General features: G+C 37.1%; 2 protein-coding genes across 4 annotated transcripts in view; one reads left to right on the forward strand and one right to left on the reverse strand.

The window, feature by feature from the left end:
- The first annotated feature begins 6,883 nt into the window (after positions 1 to 6,883).
- On the forward strand, positions 6,884 to 13,138 carry LOC134665636 (probable DNA replication complex GINS protein PSF2). The gene is made up of 3 exons (XM_063522593.1): positions 6,884 to 7,225; positions 12,359 to 12,629; positions 13,031 to 13,138. Exons 1-3 carry the CDS (start codon positions 6,981 to 6,983, stop codon positions 13,106 to 13,108), a joined length of 594 nt encoding a protein of 197 aa, XP_063378663.1. The 5' UTR covers positions 6,884 to 6,980; the 3' UTR covers positions 13,109 to 13,138.
- A 1,884-nt stretch (positions 13,139 to 15,022) lies between these two features.
- The window catches only part of LOC134665418 (TNF receptor-associated factor 4), a 107,519-nt gene continuing 97,960 nt past the window's right edge, over positions 15,023 to 24,581 (reverse strand). For 2 of the 3 annotated variants that reach the window (XM_063522378.1, XM_063522377.1), the window contains 6 exons: positions 22,909 to 23,013; positions 20,222 to 20,383; positions 19,562 to 19,711; positions 19,150 to 19,308; positions 18,699 to 18,965; positions 15,023 to 17,351 (listed from right to left, as the gene is read on the reverse strand). In XM_063522378.1, the coding sequence (XP_063378448.1) occupies positions 16,998 to 17,351; positions 18,699 to 18,965; positions 19,150 to 19,308; positions 19,562 to 19,711; positions 20,222 to 20,383; positions 22,909 to 23,013 (1,197 nt within the window). In that variant the 3' untranslated portion in view covers positions 15,023 to 16,997. Of the gene's footprint in view, positions 17,352 to 18,698; positions 18,966 to 19,149; positions 19,309 to 19,561; positions 19,712 to 20,221; positions 20,384 to 22,908; positions 23,014 to 23,274; positions 23,568 to 24,581 lie in introns of those variants that run through there. The other variant, XM_063522379.1, reaches the window with a different exon arrangement.

A 24,581-nucleotide genomic window follows, 5' to 3' on the forward strand; every position in this document is an offset into this window, starting at 1 on the left:
TGTCCGTCTGTCTGTCACCAGGCTGTATCTCACGAACCGTGATAGCTAGACAGTTGAAATTTTCACAGATGATGTATTTCTGTTGCCGCTATAACAACAAATACTAAAAACACAATAAAATAAAGATTTAAATGGGGCTCCCATAGAACAAACGTGATTTTTGACCAAAGTTAAGCAACGTCGGGAGTGGTCAGTACTTGGATGGGTGACCGTTTTTTTTTTTGCTTTTTTTTTGTTTTTTTTTGCATTATGGTACGGAACCCTTCGTGCGCGAGTCCGACTCGCACTTGCCTGGTTTTTTTCAAAAATGCTGCCTTTCACCCGAGTTAAAACACTCTACTTTTCATTTCGCATACGAGGAAAGTAAAATGCATGTGTTTTTTTAAATACATTTTTATAGTAGGTATTTTTGAGAGTAGGTATTTTCAATTAACAATTTGGCCAAAAGTATCGTTATTTATGGAATGGGGAGTCAAATATCAGAATGGAAATTGTATAACAAATCCATTTATACCCAAATTTCAATTGCTTATTGTAAAAAGAATAATAAAATCGTACTTGGAATTGGAACCTAAACTGCTCTAGTGCAGAAACGTATCATTTCTTGCACACCTTTTACAACAACAATGACCCTCTTTCATATATTCGGTCAAATTGTGCTTTTTGAAAAACTAATTATAGCCAGCCTTTTATGAATGTAGTATGATACCTTAGGGTATGGTGCTTTACGCACACTAGCGTCCCTTCCCCTCCCCCTGACGCAACCCCCCCTTTTTGCATGAAATATGTCCCGGTTCACAGTTTTTTACATTTATTGAGGAAAGTATACATTTTAGGAAAAAAGTGTCAATGAAAGAAATAATCCTTAATAAATTCTTAATAAAAAAGGTCATATTCATTTTTTTTATATGATGCACCTAATTCATGTATTAGCTTGTCAAAATTCGAAATAACATAGTTTTTACTTAGGGTTCGAAAATCATTTATTATACACGGTGTAACATGAGGAAATCGAATAATTTTAACAGCGTATTCCTGATCACGTTTAGAGACAAAAATGTCCTATAAACTTTTTGAAATTCGCCTAGTTTCAGAGTTAACACAAATTAAAAAAAAACATGTTTCTCTTGTTACATAGTTCAAAACGCCTTTTTGATGGCGATGTTGCTACTATGGGATTTAGTCTAAATGTAAATATCCTTATTGATATGTCAAAAAGTGACAAGTAACACTTTGCAAAAACTAAGTTTTACGAAAAAAAAACCATTTTAAGTGACAAGTTTACCAATAGCATTTTATTTTTATGTACAAATTCATTCATAAAATTAAAAAAAAAACAAATAAAAATTTTTTTTGGCGAAATTAACCTAAACACATACTATTACATCTTTTCCTTTTTTTGATCTCATGTATACATTTTACGATAAAAGTGTCAATGAAAGAAATAGTTCCTTATTAAATTCTTAGTAAAAAAGGTTATTATATTCATTTTATAACACTTATTATACAAGGTGTTCTCAAGAAAATTTTATTTCTGAGGTCAAAAGAAGGAAAAAAATTATGTACATGAGTTTAGGTCAATTCCGCCGAAAACAATTTTTGTTATTGTTTTTAGGGTTCCGTACCTTAAAAGGAAAAAACGGAACCCTTATAGGATCACTCATGCGTCAGTGGCGGTACTTCCATACAAGCCCAAAAGCCGGGCTTGCCTTAGTTGCCTTACCGAAATTACGTAGTGATAAGATCAATAATCAATATAGATTATTTTTAAACCGCGCGCCAAATGAACCCGTATTATGTATTAAATTCAAGCTACAGCGCGCGGACCGCGGCGCCAGCGTGTTGCACAATTTTGCCGTGGCGCCTCTTCCGCGCGAAAGAAATCATGCGTAGGATGAATATCTGCTGAGAATTCAGCTATCCTGCTCGCACTCGTCGGTTTGTTGCGGTTGCAAGCCGACGAGTGCGAGCTTGCTTTTTCGTCCCGCTCTAGGCTGTCTAAGCCTACAAACGCCATAGAACGATGTAACTATTTGTTGGTATGTATAGCAATTTTACGCTACGTCTTACGTAGGCGATCAACGCGCGAACGCGGCGCGGCGCGGCGCCTGACATTCGCGTGCAAATCGCGCCGCACCGCGTTCGCAACGAGATCGCTTACGTAGGACACTTCTATGGGCATCAAAGGATTGATTTCGCCGCGCCGCGCCGCGCCGCGTTCGCGCGTTGTTCGCCTACGTAAGACGTAGCGTTATAAGGCGATTTAAGCCGAGCTTTTGGTGTGAAGTTAGCTGCATAAGTTCACACGGGCACGCGTTTACTTCAAGTGTATTATCATTTAGTCGAGTCGAAAGTAACGAAAGGTCAATTTATTTAAGTGAATTTGAATTAAGTAGTGAATGTGGATTTGTTCGTTTGTTGTGACGTTTATAAGTGTTGACAATGGATGAAGTTGTTCCTTGTGACGGTATGAGATGCGTCCACGTATTACTCGACGAAATCAAGGTAAAATCGTTAAACTTTGTAGAAAAACGGGATATATATAATTTCCGCGCCAAAACGAACACCCGACTTGTGTATTCTCAGATAAGTCAGTCGCATTAAAAGAACATTTTGTACGGCCGTTTACAAAACACAAGGATTGTTGGTTTACTCCAATTAAGGCGTAATTAGAGTGACAGAGAAAGAAGCATGCAATTTGCAAATTTCAGTGTACGCGGTAGGCCCTCTGATATGTTTGTAAAATTCTATCTAGTAGTTATGGTAGTACCTAGTATGCCCTGTGCTGTGCGCTATGATAGCTCGCCGCGATACGCTAGCAAATTCATTTGAGTCCAAAGACTGAGATTGGACATTTATTACGAAAACATATCTTTCGGCTTGCCTTACTCCTAAACCCTAGGCACGCCACTGTCGTGCGTCTGTCTGTCTGTCCGTCTGTCACAGCCGATTTTCTCCGGAACTACTGGACCAATCAAGTTGGAATCTGATACACATATGTAAGTTTGTAAACAAATGAATTTTAAACATGGGGGCCACTTTTGGGGGGTAAATGAAAAAATTCAAAAATAAAAAATTTCAAACTATATCATGTTACATATCAAATGAAAGAGCTTATTGTAAGGATCTCAAATATATATTTTTTATAATTTTCGAATAAACAGTTTAGAAGTTATTCAAGAAAATAGGCAAAAAATGACTATTCCCCCCCCCCCTTTATCTCCGAAACTACTAGGTTTAAAATTATGAAAAAATACATAAAATAGGTCTATACCTATAGATGACAGGAAAACCTATTAGAAATGTACAGTCAAGCGTGAGTCGGACTTAATTACAGTTTTTGATCCGACTCCTACGGATTTTTTAAAGCTTTCACTCACGTTTCGCATAAATAATGTTTAGTTTTAAGTTTATAAAATACATATGTATGTTAGTCGGTAAGGTATTTGTAAGATGGGCCTTGTTCCCTGAATTAAATATCTAAATAAATAAATAAAAAAAATAAAAAATACATTGTTAAAAATTGTGTAATATACGGAACCCTTGGAACGCGAGTCCGACTCGCACTTGGCCCCTTTTTTTTTAATTTTTTGAATATATATGTATGTACATAAAAAGTAAATGTTATTGGTAAACTTGTCAGTTAACATGGATTTTTACTTTTTTTTCGTAAAACATAGTTTTTGCAACGTGTTACTTAATTGTCACTTTTTGACATATCAATAAGGATATTTAGACTAAATCCCATAGTAACAACATCGCCATCAAAAAGGCGTTTTGAACTATGTAACAATAGAAACTTGTTTTTTTTTTTCAAATTGGTATTAACTCTGAAACTAGCCGCATTTCAAAAAAGTTTATAGAACATTTTTGTCTCTAAATATGATCAGGAATACGCTGTCAAAATTATTCGGGTTCCTCGTGTTACACTGTGTATAATCAATGAGTTTCGAATCCTAAGTAAAAACTATGTTATTTCGAATTTTGACAAGCTAATACATGAATTAGGTGCATCATATAAAAAAATGAATATGACCTTTTTTATTAAGAATTTATTAAGGATTATTTCTTTCATTGACACTTTTTTCCTAAAATATATACTTTCCTCAAAAAATGTAAAAAACTGTGAACCGGGACATATTTCATGCAAAAAGGGGGGGTTGCGTCAGGGGGAGGGGAAGGTACGCTAGTGTGCGTAAAGCACCATACCCTAAGGTATCATACTACATTCATAAAAGGCTGGCTATAATTAGTTTGTCTTCCCCATACATTAGAACACAATTTAACCGAATCATATTTCTTGTTCTTGTCTCTCGATAATTTAATCAATTTGCAACATAAGTAGAAGAATCCTCATATATCCATAAATATCAAAATATAAAAGGACATACATTTTCAGAAGATTTCCCCGCGTGCGACGTTGCCAAATGGTTTAAAGTACAACATGCTCGCAACGTTTGGAGTCAATAAGTCGACAATGAAAAATTATATTTCAAATCAATTCAAACTTGATATTTTTGACAGTAATGGGTTACTTAAATAAGAAGGCATTTTTCGCCAGGGTCTACTATGGTCAAATGGTCTAGTGGCTTTTAGCTATTGAGTATAAGTCTAACAAGTTGAACAGCATGACAGGGTTCAAACCACGAACAAAGACTCATTTCTTTTTGTATTTATTTTATTTCATCTTTTTGGTAATTTTATATGCCTTATTATAAAAGTTATTTTAAGTAAATGTGTTGTATTTGATTATTTCATGTAGGTATATCATTTCAATAAAATTTTGGAAACTTTTATTTTATACCTGGTCAAGCAAATCTTGTCAGTAAAAAAAGGCGCGAAATCCAAATGTTCTATGAACGATATCCCTTTGCGCCTACATTTTTCAAATTTGCCGCCTTTTTCTACTGACAAGATCTGCTTGACCAGCTATACTTCGTCGATAGTTGATAGTTCTTATGTACCTATTCTGCGATCCTAATTAGCCTCATGCATGACTTTTTTTAAATTATTTTAATCATTATTTATATCCTTTGAAAACCGGAAAATAAAAATACTTTTATATGTCTTGCCATAATATTATTAAAAAATAATCAAATTACTGAAAATGTTTTACTCACGTAAGTTTAGTTTCGAAGAATAACATACGCTTAAAATAATTCAAAAGAGAATGCTAAAATTCTAAAATAAAAAAAAAATGGTATTGTCGGGGTTTGAACCATGTATCTTAACTACAATCTGATTTTTTTCAAAATAGAGGCTACGGGTGCCACGAGCACATGACAGTTGATGGTCGAAAACATTAGTTGCTTCTGAATGCCTTGTAATTCTTAATCGTTGCTCAAACAAGAATTTATTTCCAATCTTTTTTCAACAATAAACATTTCATCCGCTGCGCCCTCTAGGTTACTTTACTGTAACATTACGAATCTGCTGACATTTGACACTGACTTTAAGGTGACTTTAAGTACGTAAGTGTGCGTGAATGCAAGAAATTGCAATATTTTGCAGTTGGATTCCGGTAATAACGAAATGAGACAATGTTGAGTTGAACATGTCTCGATTTGGATGTAGTATTTTTTATAGTTTTCGCACATATCAACACATCTTATGAAACTTTGTATTTTGGGAGAAATAGTGAAAATCCACAATTCGTGCACAGTGACGCCATCTTTTGGCTGATAATCGGCATCCCATCCCTAGACATCCACCTTAAATGACTGGGTGAATTTGCGCGCGATCTCACGAATTTGTATGCAGATTTAAGGAGAAAGATGTCTGAGGAGACAATGTGTTTTTTCGTTCGTGCAGACAGATTTGTTATTTATTTGCCGTGCGAGTTTGCTTTTATTTTATAAATCTTCCGCACTCACACTTATTACACGTTCTCGCGAGAGATTAACGGGCCTGTTTATTTACGATAAAATGTGTGTCTACTCCGGAAAAAATACCTAGAACAAAGTTAATTTAACGAAATTCTTTATATCCGCCTATACTTATTTAAATGTACTCATTATGCAGATAATAAAACATAAAACTAAATAACTTAGTTAAAAGCAGGTTGAAAATCAAAATTGCGAACATAAACTTGCATTGAAATCATCCTACAAAACAGTCTAAATTAACGTTAATAAAACAGATACCCATAAGCCCCATAACTTAAACTACGACACTCAGCAACCCGAATTTCCGCAACTACACATAAAATATCCTAGTAGGTACATTAGGTACAAAGTCCTTCAACAAACCTTAACTATAGTCTATGCTATGACAGACGTTGGGGAGGCAAAAGTCCGGGCCCCGTCATCCCATAAATATTAACCGTCTGAGACATTGTCAACCGTCCACCCTAATTTACTGCTAGTAATTAGGAGTTTGCACTTTGCTCGAAGCCATTTGCTTCGATCGTGTCATAAATCGACTTTAATTTCTCACGTACTGGAAATAATGATCGTCTTTGTTTAGTTTTTAAATGTTTTTTCTCTGTTTCCAATTGAAAATGTTTGATCTTAGAGAAATGGTGTTGATGTTGTTGAATATTGTAAAATGAGGTTGTTAGCGACATCTATTAGAATAGACGATCTTCAGCGATAGAGTTTTAGAATGAGGAGCCTCAAGTTGGGTAATTAGTTCGGACAGACATTGATAGATGGCGCTGTTATTTATTTGTCGTTAGTTTCTTGACGTTTTATTTATTAATTTTTTCTGCCCGTACCTACGTAAAATATTGTAAGTGTAGAGCTTACCAATATATAAATTTAAAATAAAAATAACAGTATTATTTGAATCAACAACCGCTACAGTCTGCATTAAAATGAACATGAAATGAACGCGTCTTTATTTTCCCGCGCTTGTTTCTTTGACATCTAACCTCACTGTCAAAACTGTCAAATCAAACCTGCTTTCCGGCTTTTGATAATTGTTTATTTACTTATTTTACTGATAAAATTGCAGTGTGAAAACTTGAAAGCGAGTAGACAATGGATCCTTACGAAATAGAGTTCATTGGTGAGAACCGAATAGTTAGTATCATACCAAATTTCACTTACGACAAAATCTACTTGATTTGCGGCGAATTTGGGCCTTTCCGGGCGGGCTTGCCGATGAACGTGCCCCTGTGGCTGGCTGTGATGCTCAAGCAGAAGCAGAAGTGTCGCATGGTGCCTCCTGACTGGATGGATATCGAAGTTTTAGAAGGAATTAAAGAGGCTGAGAAAACCTCCAGGTGAGTTTTATTTTTGTTAAACAAAAATATTTTGTTGAGAATGTGTCTTGTTGGCATTATAGGGTAATTGTGTCTGTTTGCCGTCCAGTGCCTGTTTCCGTCCACTTGGCGGAGTTGCTACAAAGAATTGCGGAAAATTTGAATATAAACAAGCCTTCTCACACATGTTTGGATTTGTTGCAATCCATAATGTCTAAGCAATATTTTTACCAAAATAAAAGTGTTATTTGACAAATAGCGGCTTAAATAAAAATTATGTAAGTGGCGGCATTGCACCCAGAGCTTGAAAACGTAATTTTGCAAGAAAAAAAAAGTGTTAGCGGCAAATGTTCACGGTAAGTTTATTAATTAATTTAGCTAGTTTAAGTTACGTTATTGGCACATACTGCAACTTAAAAGTATAATAAACGCAATTTTAAGTGTTTTTTATAGTTTTTTCATAATAATCTTTGATAAATTTAGTGGACGAGTACTGACATACTAATTTTGAAAAATATTTAGTTTCCGACCACACGGACGGTAACTGGAACAGCTAGGTGAGTATTTGTTATGGTCGTTTTACTTCAAAAGACTTATAAACTACTAAATATTTTCTCTTAAAATGATGTTTCTTGCTTATAAGATTATACATTTTAGTTTTCGTCCACGATTTTGTCACTGTTGCTTGATTAAAATCATATTTAAAATACGTGGTCGAAAACTAAAAATAGCTTTAAATATTGTTTCAGTTTCCGTCCATGTACTATGAGTGGTGTAGGCGAGATTTATTATTACATGATTACAGAGGGCGAAAATAGCAATTCGTGGATGAGTTTCGATTTTGTTCGACGAAATGAAAGAATTGAACTGAGTCCGACAATGAGACGATTCCACGAATTGCTATTCCCACCGGAGCATATAGTGCTTTGCTCCAAATATGCGAGGAAATAAGTTAAAATAGGCAATTAATTATTTAAGCATCAAGCATTACTCGAATCTTAATATAAAAAATGTCAAATACTTTCGATTTTCCCTCCTTAATATTAAAAAAATAAATAAAGCAATTTTAAGAACGCGTATCCAGACTAGTCAATTTTTTGCCAATCTGATTAAATTGCCCGATCGAATCAGGACGTGCGGACGCAAACGACAATTTGGCTCGCCGAATTCAACCGCCGATAATGCCCGATATTACCGATAAAATGAGATGCAAGAATACTATATAATTTGTGATGCCAGTATTTTCGTTCTGGGGTATTTTTTCAATTTAGAGGGCTCTAATATTACCATAAATCTAAAATTGGTGATTATATTGGAGATTGACGCCAATTTCATTCCTGATCAAATAGGTCGATTTTATCATCCCGTCTCGATACCGCTTGTTTCGCAAACCAGTTAACCTTAAGCCCGCTCCACACTCTTGCGCGAATCGCGGCGCGAAGCCGCGAACGCAAGCGTGGAGTCGAGATCAAGGCCTGTTCACTTCCTAAGAAAGTTATGTCCCCAAATAATTGCGCATGTGTGCGACAAAGCTTCTATGTGTGCGTTGGCCTCCGAGAAAAAGTTGCGAGTAATAAAAATAAAAACATTTTTCTACAGCAACATTGCTCCCAACTCTGATTTAAATTATCACGAATTTTATACATAATTAATCATAAAACGGGACTTAAAACGCTTAAAACTTAATTACACGCGATTAAGTTTTATAATGAATATTTGCTTCCAACTGTCTTTATCAATATTCATAAAATATATGGAGGGTAGGTACGTCTACCCACCATAATAAAAAAATATATTTGTCAATGACTCTGTCCAACTGCTGTGGTTAAAGTTCATAACGAAAATTTTATTTATTAAATATTTAAATAATAAATACAACGTAGCGGTACAACCACTTAAGACTGTAAGTCTGTACCTACATAGATTACAGCAATGCACATAGAAAATGTGCTAAATGCGGAGCAACGGCTGTTGAAGCAGCCAGAGTGAAATTTATACAGCTTTAGTGGGTTCAGAAGGAACCGAGTCATAACGCATCTGGAAAGCGTATTAATTAAACGTGAAGAAATGTATGAATGAATACAAGTTAGAAATCTGTGTAAAATGCCGTGTAAGTGTAGTGTATCTGTGTGTAAAGTGTAATAGGTAGGCCTGCCTAATGTTATTTGTATAATACTGAAAACTTTGTGAATGCGCTTTATTAATGTCTATTTTTATTAAGTTGTCAGGGTTTAATTTTCAGTGTATATTTCTATATGTAAAACATGATACAATGTTATAAACATAAATATGCCTTTTATTTAAATCAATAGATAATACCACAAACAAGGGGTAATATTTGCATCTTTCATATATTTCGTGATATGAAGATAACAAATATGTTTATCAACATAATTACTATATACCTATAATACCAATACCCGCCAGGCTAAACCGGTTGTCAACTTTAGTTCCATTGGTACACATCGAGGGCGCCAGTAGTATAAACGGTTGGGGACATTTTTTTGTATGGAGTTACCGTTCTTCTCCTAGTGAGTATTATATTCTTTGGTCGAGATCACAGATCTGTGAAATCGACTCCACACTCGCATTTGTGGCTTCGCACCGCAACTCGCGCACGAGTGTGGAGCGGGCTTTAAAATAATTGAAATGTCTATGATTATTAAGCAGTATTTACACGATGTTACAAAATAGTCCTGCAAGAACGAGACATATAAAAATAAAAATTAACTGTAACTGTGTTTCTCGTGTTTATATTTCTATGTACAATAAAGTAAATACATACATACATACATACATATTATAATTGTCTCCCTATCTCGCTCTATATCCTACAGCATGAACTGATAGCTGTACCAGGCCGTGTGGATGCTGGTTTAATAAGTATCTGTTTTTCGCTCTTACTTAAGCCCCGCATTCACACTCCTACCTTGTAGGCCGCCTCGTAGTCCGCCTCGTTGGGTAGGATTGTGTATGGGGGTTGCAAACTACGAGCCGTCCTACCGTTTAGCCGTTTGTAGGACGGTAGGAGTGTGAATGTGTGGCTTTATAAAACTGCGTCCTTAAAAGCCATCTCTTTCTCGCTCTCACTCATGGGTGCGGTTGTCTATTACACGGCTTTAATGGACGTACATACGGCGGATCACCTTACACACGATCGAACGTGCGCCGGACCGCAAAGTCGCGGTCTGGGCGTCTGTAAGGCCAAGCGCGTACCACGATTTTAATTTTTGCGACACGATTATAGAATCGCGCTGTAATTTATCGCAGAAAATTCACTGCGCGCACTGCGATGAAAAGTCGACGATTTGTTCATTCTCGACATGGATTTCGTACCAGTCGCTTGTCGTGAAACAATATGCAATCGCTGTATGACTTTGAGTATTTATACCACAAAGGTGATCTCCTTTTATTTCTATAATTAAACGGTCAACATCTAGCGTCTCATCTTGGGACTCCATTGGAGAAGCAGGTTCCGATATGTTGACTCTTGGAGAGCGAAATGCCGACTGAGGTCCGGGTGCGATTTTATTATCGCAGTGCGCGCGGGGCCATACAACTCCGTATGCTGCAATTCACTTTGTGACAATCACGTCGCGAGCAGTCGCGGAAAAATGTGACAAATCACAATTTTAAAATCGCTGCGATTTTTTTGTCGCATATGCGCGCACTGCCGTTTATATGACATACGTTACATTTCTGCGACTAAATTATCGCGCGACAAAAAGTCGTGGTGCGCGCTTGGCCTAATATTTTACATATGATTTATCATAGATTCTTTATAAGGCACCATCATACACGACACGAGCTGTTTTTCTAAAGAATTTCAGTGCCTAAATCTCTATGGGCAATTAATTAATTCAGAATGAACTCCCTCACGACTATGACCATACATAGAGATCTTTTCCTACAAAAAAATAAATTATTGAATGACCACGTATATTCAGACTCTGAATTTCTCAAATAATATAATATAAATAATATTATCTAAAGTTGATAAATAGATTGTATTAGGTTGTTAGTAATTTAAGAAAAACAAGTTAAATATCTGTTATTAATAAAATAAAAGTGGGTAGGTATTATAATTATAACTGGTGTTTATCTTAATAATGCATCTGCATTAGTTTTTCCTATACATAAATTAACACAAGAAAAGAAATAACTATCATACATTTAAGTGGGTATTTCATGATAAATTTTATTGTCCAGCTACTCTGGCAGCTCCGATAAGTTGATGAAAACTAACGCAATGACCCTATATACAACAAAACTAAGCCGGTACTAGTAACGTACATAGCTTAAAAATAAATGAATCCTTATTATATTGATATTATATATTATAAATGCGAATGTAACACTGTTTGTCGGTCTACTGAGGAAGGAAATATATATAAATATTTATCACGAAAATAACCATTCTACGCGGTCGAAGTCGCGGGCAGAAGCTAGTAACTAACTAAGAATTATCTATATAACATAAAAACAAAAAATAAAGATAGGTATAATTGATGTTCAATGCAATAATGCACCCTACAGTACTTTTTCATACAGTGGACGAAAACTGACTCATACGTGGACGAAAAGTAGCTCACAGGCGGACGGAAACTGAAATAACCCTACTTTTTCAAAATATATTTTTTATAAAATAAACCGTAAATATTATTTAAGGTCACGTAATATTAACCTAAAATAGACAATATGAGCAATACAAACAAATATAGCACATTTAAGTAAGACTACTTAAATATTTTTTTTTAGCATTTCAAAGTAGGCATCTCCTATAATTGGACGGTATCTGACACAATTACCCTATTATGTTTGTTTGATCATTATTTGCGAATAATGATTGCGAATATAGAGCTCTGTTTTTTAAATCTGTTTGGTATAAATTTCTTGTTTATTAAATAAAATTTCATTTACATTATAGTTGGAAGTTTTGCCTTCTATTTGGAGTCTGTGCATTACAATGTACTGTTTAAAAAATAGTAAACTAGTAGACACTCTATTTTGTAGTTTAAGTAGGTACTCTGTGTGTGTGTTACAAACACTACTCTTAATACCTTCTGAAAATGTTAGGACGCTCCTTTATAGTCTGATGTCAGCTTCCTAGTATTGTCATGATGTAGTAAAATAACTTGTATTTACCTTTTCCAGGTTCTTCACGAAAATGCCCAACGAACACTACATGGTAGAAGCCAAGCTCATCCTCGGAACAGCTCCAGAAGACGTCCCCCGAGCCGCAGAGATTAAGACTATAATCAAAGACATTTGGGACATCCGCATGTCGAAGCTCCGAACTTCTATGGATGCTCTGATGAAGGCGGGGGGGAGCTACGGTAGGCTAGACCACTTGACCATGATGGAGATCAACTCGGTGAAGCCACTGCTGCCGGAGGCTATGGATGAGTTACATAGGATACAGATGGTGAGTACCTACTTACACTTCTCCCCTGTCCCTAAAATAGTTCTAGAATTTTGATATTTTAAGGAGCCAAACAAATGAGTGGACTTGAAATTAGGGAATATTATCTAAGATTAAAAAACCTTCAAAACCTATATTCATCCTGTGGAAATCGTCTACACCTAGGCCAACTTGCACCATTTAACTATCCCAGGGTTATAATCGATTAAACCTGAAGTTGCCATTGTTACCAGAACAATTTGACACTAGGTTAACAATTTAACGCTTAACCCCGGGTTAGTGGGATGGCGCAAGTGGCGCTTAGAGGTGCAATTGTGCTTCTAGTCACGCCTTACCACTCAAAACCATTTAATTATTTTTTATTGGTATGTTTATACTAATCATTCTTATTATATACATTGCAGATGACATCAAAGAACATCCCCTCGTCCAGCCTCAACACCAGCTCTTTCAGCCAGTCCGGGAACTCACAGAACTTATAATCTTAAGCTTTCCTAAACAATTTCGACATATAAGTATATTTCTATGGTTATTGATAAGAATGATAAGTTAAAATACCATCTGGAATTTAGTGATCTTTGTTTATTGTTGATATGATTATAGCATTTTAAGATTTAACGCAGCAACTTTTATTTATTGGAGGAGGCCTTTTGCCAATAAGTGGCACACAGACAGGGAAAAAAAAATACACAAGACCGACACTGACCATACCCGTCGCGTGCCATGCACGGACCGGCAAAAATAGTCGGCGAGGATATTTTGCCGGTGCCGAAACGCTCCGTGCATGGCACGCAACGTTGCCAGAACGGTGCGTGCAGGCGGCGAAACGGTGGGCATACGGGTTTTAACCGCGTATGGTGACCGTTCTACGCCCGTTATAAACGCGTTGCTATATTTCTTGCTCGCTCTTACCAGTCTGATTACTATTCGCTGGCTCTTTCTGACGAGTATTGCTCTCGCGAATAAAACGCGGGTACTAAGGGTATGAAACGCGGATGCTACTGTGCTACGGGGATTATAAGCGGATGCTATGGGGATGATGCGCGGTTACTACGGGCACTAAACCCGTTATGTACAATGTGGACACGGTGTAGTGGGCATAATAGGCCGTATCGCGTTACATTCCGTGCCTGATACGTTCATGGCACGGTCAAGGTATGATACGGTGTAGTGGGCAGAGACCTTTAATCTGCCAGATAATTTGTAATTGTTTTTCAAAAGCGAGGTTGTTGATTAGTACAGTCAGCAGCAGAAGTTGCTAAGCGAGCGAGGTGTTCAAAATGATCTTAACACGACTTTATTGGTAAGAGAATAAGAGCGTGTCAAGGTGATTTTGAACACCTGCGGGCGCAGCACGGTTCCATTTTTATCGACTATCACTATGCGCGTCCCTTTCGCACTTACAAACTTGTTAGAACGTGACAGGCATGGTGACAAGGGATAAAAACGCGACCGTGCTAGGCCGCCTGGTCCACATAGCAACTTCTGCTACTGACTGTACTTTTTTGCAGTGAAGAGATAGTACATAATATTTTACTATACCAGTCCAAACATATACATAGATATAGTTGATACTATACATACATAGATATAGTTGTTGGTTGTGACTGCAGCCTGCACCTTATTAAACTTTGTCATATTTACGATTGCTAAAATGTAATTGATTCCTTTATCTACTGTCCTGCTCCAATTTTGCGTTTCTAGTTGCATGTCAACTTTCTGAGCCTAATAGATAACCTTTTATTAGTTATTGCCTATTACTGCTCGTTGTAAGTATTGTAGAGTATAGATAAACTAGTAAGATGGACAATAATGCCTTCAAAACAATATAACTTGTTATCGTTCAGTGATAGTTAATAATTATGCTAGTTGCCCAGTAAAATTTACAAAGTAGTGCAAGATGGAACTGACCGCTGAAACAGATGGCGCTGTACGGGCCTGTACAGTAACAAATTTATCAATCGTAACGTTTGACAATTCTAGGACGTATAGCGCCATTTACTTAAGCTGTCATATTTGCTGCTACATTAAAGGTCGGGTGCACCAAACCTACTGTCACCGTCAAAACGTTCGTTAAATTTCATTGTATAGGAAGTTCCATAATTTGCTGCTGAGTGATGCTGACCAGGCCGCTAATAGTGGTTGGTGCAAACCGGCCTTGGTTGGGGTCATTACCTAACCAAAGATAATGTTTATTATCTTTCCTTGGTTTTAACTGAATTCCTATATAGGGTACAACTAATGCTTGGTCCCCGCCAATTGCTGGACCTTAATGAGATCCCTAGTGAATTTTCTTAAAATAAAGACCAATGATAGTATCGAAGGACCAATGACTGCGTAGTTTACCCTAAATATGTCTGTTTCATTTTATAAGGAAAAGTAATAAAATACAAAAATATTTTAAGAAAAAAATATTATATTTTTGTCTTAATTCAAAGTCATGTACAGTCCTTAATGCTAAGCGTAGAACTTAACTTTAGCTACCTATTCTAACTTAACTACTTTGTTAGTCTTATGTTCGTTAGCTAATACATTACACTAGTATATTGCGACATGAGGAATGAAATGAAAAATAATATAACAGACCAAATTGACCAAAATAAAATTGACCATTATATATAAAAAATTATGTTATGGTATTTGTACCTATGTTTCCAGATTTTGAAATAGCCATAAAATAATTTTAGATACCTTAGTGAAAAAAACGGCCTTCCTAGTAATAGCCAATTAAATTTGTTCATGATGTAGGATGTAGGATTATTATACTATTTGAATGTTTTAGCGTAAAAAACTATTCAGAACTAAAACTTTAACTAATGGTGGGCTTTTTGATAGTTTTATGTATGTAAATACTTGTCACATTCAGGAAAGCCATTAAAATACGAGTTTATGAAACGTACGAAGTTGGGTGAATATGATCACACAAGTTTTAATGTCTTATTATGTACAGTTACTTACATATACTGCTTTCTCTGATAATAATGTAGGATTGGTTAGCTAATCAGTAAAACAAAAGTAAAAATATGTAATTTGATTTGAGAAAAAAGGAAAACTGTTGCAGAACTTATTATATGTTTTAATTGGAATGTACAATTACCATTGAGATTAGTTTAAAGCGAGCTTACAAGAGATCTGACAATTTAACAATTTAAAAAACAAAACACACTAATCATAGAGAAATACCAATTATTAGAAAATTATATACAATAATAATCATGAACGCTCAAGCATTTTTCAAATAAACATTTCTGTGTTTAAATGATTTTGATAAAGGAAACAATGATATTGATAAATGCCTAAATATACCTATACATATAATACAGCATGTCGCTGTTACATGTTGATGGACTTTGCTGTAAGAAATGTATGGCGCGCCTTCAATTTGTGTTTGCCAAGAACCAGTTCTTGCAATAAACGATATTTTTGAAGAATACGCCAATACAACTATAATTTAAGCTATTTATCCGACAAACATAAATCATTGGCGCCATTATTTCTCTCTGGCAAAGTCATCACTTTGGTCTATCTCCAGCCTTATAACACACAGATAATGAGACTTTTTAAAAAAGTAGAAAAAAAACATATTTACAATCTTTGTTCTTCGATAGTATTGTATTTACAATAAATTTCTCAACTTTTATGGATAAATTATTTTTTTGTTAAAACAGAGTTCTATGTACAAAGATCTGCCGCGGTAACGGAACTTGTCACGTTTCAAAGACAAATATTTTTAATCTGTGGGTCAGGGGTCGTCGGCGTTTTTCAAAAAGCCTTTAATATTAGTTTCAAGGCTTACAAAAACGCCTAAACGAAGCTTATTTGACAACACACTATTTTTGCAGTGTCCTATAAAAACGTGTGTCCTTTCTTATGGCACGTATAACATCCGAATTGCATTAATTTATCAAAGCGATTTAAACTATTTGCGTATAATAATAAGGTTCAATTTTCTTTGAAACAGCTCAGTTCGTTACGTCCGTCTGCCGGCTATAAAATTCAAGAGATCTTTAGTGAAAGGATAACAATGCATCAAATGTGCTTCTACCCTACGATATTTACAAATATTCACATAAATAACCTAATTATAATATAAACTTAATTAATATTTACATTAAATCTATGACTTTTAAATATTTTAATACTAAATAACGATGACTAATTTAATTTTGTGCGGTATTCTTTAATTTTCAATAATTATAATGTCAGATGTCCTACTAAAAGTACCAAAAACTTATTGACCGAAAACAAAATTAGGTACTAATTAGTATATAATAGCAAAATCATTGATTCTAAACAAAATTATTGTTCCCAAAACTATCAAATTACTGGTTTACTTAATCAAAATGTTCGACAGATCTTATTTATCTTACCCTAAACGGCGACAATTTTGCTCGGATCCACCTTAACCCTCAAAAACATGACGTCATCCTTCACAAAACTCCTCTTCTTCAGCATCTCATGCGACACGAACCTCGGAAAACCAAATCCAAGCGCGTCCGGCTCTTTCGACGGTCTTTGGAAGTTCTTCCACGTGGGGTCGGGTACGAAGGATTCCACGATATTGCAGGCTCTGTCTGGCGAGGCGCTCTGGTCGAAGAGAGTGAAAGAGACTGTGTGAGCGAAGGGCCAGCGGAGCAGGGCGTCGTACTCTCCTGGTAGGATCTTGATGTAGACCGACATGTGGGTGCCCTCGCCTGCTCCGTTGCCGTTTAGGAAGAGAGACGCCTGGAAAGAAGAAGTTAGGTAAGAAATTGTTTCATGTCACATACTTGGGTGTAAAGTTTATCTCATGGAATATGTGAATACTTGACTATTCAAACAAATTTCCATCAGAGGAAAGACCATGGGGCATCAAACGCTTCCGAAACGAAAGTCTCCATGCAAAAAGCTAGTTCACGAGCTCAAACTGTAGGTACTTACTGTTCAACAAAGAGGATAAATATTTTTTTTAGAAATGTTTTTTGTTTGTATTTTTGAATAATTGTCATGAAAGCGCAGCATTAATAATATATCATATTACAACAAATATCATATTATAACAAAGATATCGTAACAGGATTTATGAGCCAACGATATAATGTTGTTACGAGTAAGTGTGTCATCGTTCTTTGATAGTCGGTTTATATAAGGATCAGTGAGTAAGCGGTTAATTTTGTCGTGGCAACAGTGAGTCAGTGAGCGTGTTGGTAAACAAAGAGCTTTGGGGTGTCATTGCAAATTGTAATGATAAATGAATGTGGTATGAGACTGAATTATACATTGCTTAAATGTACCTACTATTTTATATAAGTATATAAAATATTGATTTACCTAACGTAAAAAATGTCTGAAGCTTAAAACAAAGCGACATCGATAGATATCAGCCCAGGCGAATTGCATAAAAGCTAAGTAACCGAGTCTGCCATCTCGACCACCCTGTCGGACGTGCCATATCGATGCTTACGAACAGGTACCTAATAGAGAGGCGGGCGAGGGGGGATAGGTACCATTAGCTCTTCAATAATAGTACATTATTGTCGAGGCTCGGAAGTAGCTACTTGCAGGCTGAGGATTCGTTTTAAACGGACGACCTTGGGAGTCCGTTTAATTGAATCCGAAGCCAGCAAGTAGCCTTCCAGCCGAGTCATATATAGTGCTTTTCTCAAAAATGGTGCAAGAAATATAAATATCATAGAAATATTTTACAAAAGCAACATTCTTACGTATATATTTTCACAGAACAAAGCCCTTGCCGCCTTGATATTTTTTTTAATAAAAAAATAGAAGTGTATTTTTCTGCCGAAAATACGCCAACCTATTTGAGACAGCTAAATAGTCGCGGTACTAATCATCTGTTTGGCTGTTTAATGGGCCTGTGCCTTCATTTGATATGGCCATTTCAACTTTTAAAAAGTTTGGAACTCGACAAATAATGGAATTTGTATGCAACATTGCAGTCCTAAAATCGAGACTGGAATGTTTTTAACTTTTTAATTTTTGACTGACCATAAACTCCGCGCTTCGCGACCTATTTTTTACACGGCAAAGTCGACTTTGACGTCCATTTTTGAGAAAATTATCTTAACAACTCACCTGTAACTTATATCCGTACTGGCTGGTGTAAAACGCGGGCGACACGAGCTCGACGCCGTCCTTGCACTTGGCGTCGGCCATCTTGGCGGCCCAGTCGGCGACGCGCCACACGAGCGCGCCCTGGCAGTGCGCGGCGCGCGCCAGCCGCGCCACCGCCCCCCGCAGCGCCTCCAGCGCGCGCGCCTGCCGCGCCGCCAGCCCGCACACCAGCGCCAGGTGCTGCGGGCACGACTCCTCCGAGTGCCGCTCCAGCGCCTGCCGAGTGCCCTGCGATCGTCACCATTTGTTAGTATGGTCACGGATAGAGATAAACTGTCGAGTTTCACCGCCTCGCGACATCTTTATGCTCGCATCGTGGATTCTCAACCTATCGGGCGTCTCTATCCTCGAATATTTAATAAACCTACTTATTTCTGGAGCTCGGATCCTGCCGGATCGACAATGGACTCACCTTAAACCGACAGCCGGCCTCCCTAAACGGGCAAGCGCCGGCGGCCGAGCAATGATCTCTGAGATGCGTCTCCAGTTCGTCCCTGGTGGCCGCCGCCGAGCACTGCGGGCACGGCACCGGCGCCCGCGCGCAGGTGGCGCCGTGCGCTGATACTGTGTCCTGGAAAGAAAAAAGTTGTTTAGTTAACAAGTTTTCGTTATCGACAACTTAGATCAGTCTCACCTTAAACGCGTCTATCTTTTTCAAAATACAGGTCTACAAAGTACAGGCTCAGTTGTGAGGCAGCATCAGCAGTGTTGCGTCGAACATTCAAGCATGCAAGTTTGAATTTTTTACATGAACGACGATGGAAAAGAGATGAAGCCAGCAATTAGGTACCTAAATTAGGTCATAATCAGGAAGACCTCATTACCTGTGTGTACCGCTGCCCGCAATGCCTGCAAGGCACGAGCCGCTTGCTGCAGTGCTGCTGGATGTGCTGCTGCGTGTGTCGGCGCTGCACCTTGGCGCCGCACTTGTTCTCGCAGTACACCGGCTCGTGGCCGCAGTTGCCTTGGTGTTCCTGGAATTAGATACAATTGATGGTTTAAAGAAAGAATGGCTGAATTTATATTATAAGAAAACTCATGAAGGACAATCTACATAGAAAGGTAATTTTATAGGTCACATAGGAACTTTTGAATAACACTGGTTGTGTTGTAGAATACTTAAAGGACAAGAGGGAATTAATATTACCCACGTTGTTGTCAGGTAGAGGACGAAAAACCTAAGAGTGTTCAAATGATATACGCAGAACCCATCAATCAAGCTATTCAGAGCAATGTCTTGAGGCTCTATCTGGTGTTTGAAATAGTGGAACAACAACCATCGAGGTGTTAAGGATTAATTACTGCACCAATGCAACAAAAAATTTACGACGTGTGCTTAGTAAATAACAGTGCCTAGGGAGGAACGGATCTTCAACAGAAGACTTTGTGTAATGACCTTCGGAACCACTAGAGAAGCATGATGATAAAAATTTCACACAAGTCACACAAGATATAGGTAATATTAAAAGATAAAAAGTCGTTACCTCAAGAGCGCTCCCGGAGAATTCCTTCCCGCAATGATCGCAGTTAGCCCGCCTGCGCGGACAGGTGTACCGGAGGTGATCTTGCATCAGCACCCGCGGTATCATGGCACCGCACTGCGCCGCGCAGAGCACCGCGTCATGCTTGCAGGTGTTCAGGTGCGCCTGGAATATGGCAAGGTTGCTTTTAAGATCGTCATCTACATATACCAAATTGTGTAGAATTTTAGCCCTGAAATAAAATTAACTTACTACTTACTGTTATTTACGAGCCCCGATGCAAATGATTTCGTCTAATTCCGCGCAACAATTTTGTTTATTTTAATAAATTTTACACATGAACATATAATGTAATGGGAACCATAATAGCAATGTTTAATGTAGTTTATTTTGATCGTATAATAAAATTGCATGAGACTTTTATTCCTGAAAAAAAGGACTTTTCAAAAACGTTGTCCAAATCATATTGTCCTCTCTTACAGCACTGCTGCATGCATGGGCTCGAAACAAAATTTTCAGTACATTGGCAGAGCCCTATTGCTTTCCCTGGTAATAGCCCTTTTCACATATGTTGTAATCCTACCCGTCAAAAAAAATATAAAAAATCGTTATTTTTTTTCTTTCAGTACAAACGGTATTTCTTGTATTTGGATTTAGTTATTGCAGAGTATTACCATATAAAATTAAATTACATTAGTATAAGCATTAAATATTAGTAATTTTTAAACAAAAACATTATTTTTGAACAAACGCGAGAACCCCAAAAAATGGGGTTACCTGACGAAAACATATGCATCGGGGCTCGTATCATTATCAATGCAAGGTAAAATAGGTACCTAGGTATATATTATGTACCTACATATGTACGGATGTGCGGTTATTCTTCATCAGGTAAATAAATGGCAAAAGAAGACGAAACAATTATAGCTTTATTAAATATGGGCTTTTCGGTCGACGGGTCTGTCGGGTCTTTTAGCAAAAGCTAACCATAATAAGTTTCTGTCCAACGCTTTAGAAAGCCAGAAGTTTTAAGATCACATGGAAAATTAAGTTAACAGATTCCAAATTTGTTGCTCTATCAACATACTGCATCCGAAAAAGGTGTTCAGGAGAATGATTCCACTCCAAAATCGGAATAGTTATCAGTTACATGACTGAGTGCGTTAGATTGTGAAGAAAGCGTCTTAATCTGCGTAAAACTTTGGAGAAACTTCACTCGTTCGTGCGTAGGACCCATTTTAAATTTCTCCAATTTGCTACTATCACAGACTCAAACTTGATAAGAAACGAAAGTAGTACTTTCTTATGTATTTTTCAAGGAGTAGGTATATTCTGTAGAACCTATTCTGCTATTTTAGTTGCTTATGTTACTTAAATGAAGCAATGTCGAGAGATAACTTTGAAAAACTCTTATTATAACCAATTAACACCTATTCTGATGGTCCACCTTGCTCTTCCGAACTTATGTTCGGAACTTGTGTCGAAGATATTTATACCATAAGGTATTACATATTTAGTTTAAAAATATATCTTGTAGTTTCACGTTGATTATTGCTGTTAGTTCCAGATTTAGGAGGTGGACCAAAGTGAGTATTCTAAATTCGAGACCATGGCATGGCTGCTAAGACACGGTCAATAAAAGCCAGGATCGGAATTCAAATCCGTAAATATTAGACATGTTCCTCAACAAATACTTCTACGCCGCGTTAGCGTAATTGACCGTCAAACTGATTTGTGTTGGAATGCTGCGATACCGTGTCTTATCGGATATTTTTGGTATAAAGCACCTTCTACTGATGGATATCAGACAGGTACAACAAATTCAGCAGAAATAAAATGATCCCTAGAGTTGCTCCTTGAGGGACTCCAAACAACCAGAAAAGAAAAATACACTAAATTTGAATTGGAATTTTTGGAGAGCGTATTCTTTGTGTTTATTGAATGGAATTCAAGTGTTACATTCTTAGATAAAATAGGTCCAATCACGGTTATACCAATAAATAGTAAAACTCAACTGAGAAAGGGTTCCCATGCATTTATCACGGAATACCGAGACTAACGAAATTAACAAACAATTTATGTCGTAACTTTTGTTTAAAGCCAAAGTCATTACCACGCCAGCCATTATCCAAATTAACATAAACATGTAAAGTAAACACGATAAAAAGTAACTTAACAATAAAGCGAGATAAGTGTGCCTAATAGTGACGTTCCTATTGATAGGTACCTACATTATGAGATTCCTCGTGATCTAATTTCACTATCACTACTGTCGCATTTAATACTTACTTCTGTATTCACTATCACAATAACAAAGCCTAGAAACCCAGTTCAATGGAACAAACCTGCCAAAGAGTGACACTAAAATACAATTCCACAAAAAATGTCACGATTTCATACAACTTTAAGTGTCACTATATCTAGGAATAAAAAGTAGCAATGAATAAAAGGAACACGTTATAAAATGATGACTTGCTTTACTGTTGCGCTGAGATGATCCAGTAAATATTATCTCCATCACCGTCGTTCTTACAGTAATTAATACTTCTATATCGAAAAAGAGAGCAGTATGGATATTCAGCCAGATATAATCTAAGTTTAAAAAAACTGACTGTTGAACTGCTGGTTCCTGAACCTACCTTCTAAGCTGTACAAGTCACTAGGTATTGAACCCATTGTCTAATGCTCACCTTGAGTTTGCGAAGCTCGTCGGACCACTGGCATCCCTCCTTGTGGTGGATGCAGTACACCACGGAGCCCATGATCGCCTTCTCCGACTCCGGATCCGGGTATATCTGGAACAAGACAAACAAACCATAAACAAATGTCGCCGACGAACGAACAAAAACTGTCATTAACAAACTCACTTTTGACAAATTAGTCACTTTTTTAATTTTAGAAACTAGTAGTTTAAACATGTTGAATGAGAATGAGAAAACACGCGTAGTGAACGTTCACGCTGAGACTGAGCGCTGGCATAATGGATTAAATAGGACAACCCGATTATAAATAAACTCATCTCAAAAAGAGAATATAAAACGAACGCTCGTACGCACCGCGCGTTCGAATATGGAACACATCGAAATGGCGGCTTGAATTTGTTTTTCGCGCGTAATATTTTCAACGCGCGCTCACTTCGGAACGCTTGTACAAAATGAATGCACGCGTACGTTTTATCTTTATGGGTGCAACGAACATCTGGTCGGAGACCACCGCTGCCTGTTTGTATAGAGATAAGCGTGATTTTTCACTTCCCAAACCAGCTGGGTAATGGAATGGGCAAATAAACTCGTTCGAGCCTTTGAACTCGGTTTCTTCACATAACTTAGCTAATTCTTTGAAGCACCAAAGCGCAACGTTTTAATATGCACTCACCCTAAAGAACTTTACGCTTTGTTTCTTTTGATTTAATATAATCTATGAACAGCGACGCGAGAAGAATTTTTCTTCAATGTTAGATTTTTTCCTTCGTGATCTATTTGCATTTGCAGATTAGGTACATTTTCATTTTTTTATTTTACGACTCTAGTTTTTATGCTCAAAAGATAGACATATCTTATCTATCAAATCAAGACATAAATGACAATCTCCATCTATTACGTATCTAGTAAACAATAAACAAAAGTTGTTTGTAAACAATCCAACTAGAGATCTGTTAACATCCGAAGCATCCCCACTAAGCGTTCGGTGTCACCGGCCAAACGCCTGCCTCGCGCTAAATCCATCACCTAACGACAACTACCTGCACTTCTACTTACACTAACGGCTTTGTTCTCGTTAGTAATATAGTCTCTAAGACGAGCAGCCGATGGACGTAATAGTACAGAGAATGAGAAGCGACCGAAATAGTCTCGCCATACGCGGGTTCTATTTACAAACATTGATGCATGTGGTCATCGGCAGGACTGCCGCATAACCATACCACCTTAAGATGCATGTTCTACAAAGTAAGCCACGCACCTGATCCTCCTAACATTGCAAACTATTATAAATCCTGTTGCTAAGTTTTAAAGGTGAGAGTTCTGTGAAAGTTTCAAGGAAAAGGCTGCTCACAAAGTTTGTGTATAAATTTTCAAATATAGAATGTTATTTGTGTCGTATTCTAAAAAGATAGAGTGCGATGTTGAACTCTCCCGCATCGCTCAATTATAGAACTCGTTGTATCGTGAAGGAAACAAGACGGGAACATCACATCTCCAACATAATGCGGCTTAGCTTATGGCCCTTTCGTGTCATTAGTCTTGGAAAGGGATAGAGGATGAAAACGAGGATGTTACGATGACATTTGTAAAACATAATTCAGTTGGAGATGTTGCTACTGGTTTATTTTGATCAAAATGGTAGGGATTTTGTGCTGGCAACT

This window comes from Cydia fagiglandana, chromosome 6 (genome assembly GCF_963556715.1).
Source record: "Cydia fagiglandana chromosome 6, ilCydFagi1.1, whole genome shotgun sequence".
Taxonomy (NCBI): domain Eukaryota; kingdom Metazoa; phylum Arthropoda; class Insecta; order Lepidoptera; family Tortricidae; genus Cydia; species Cydia fagiglandana.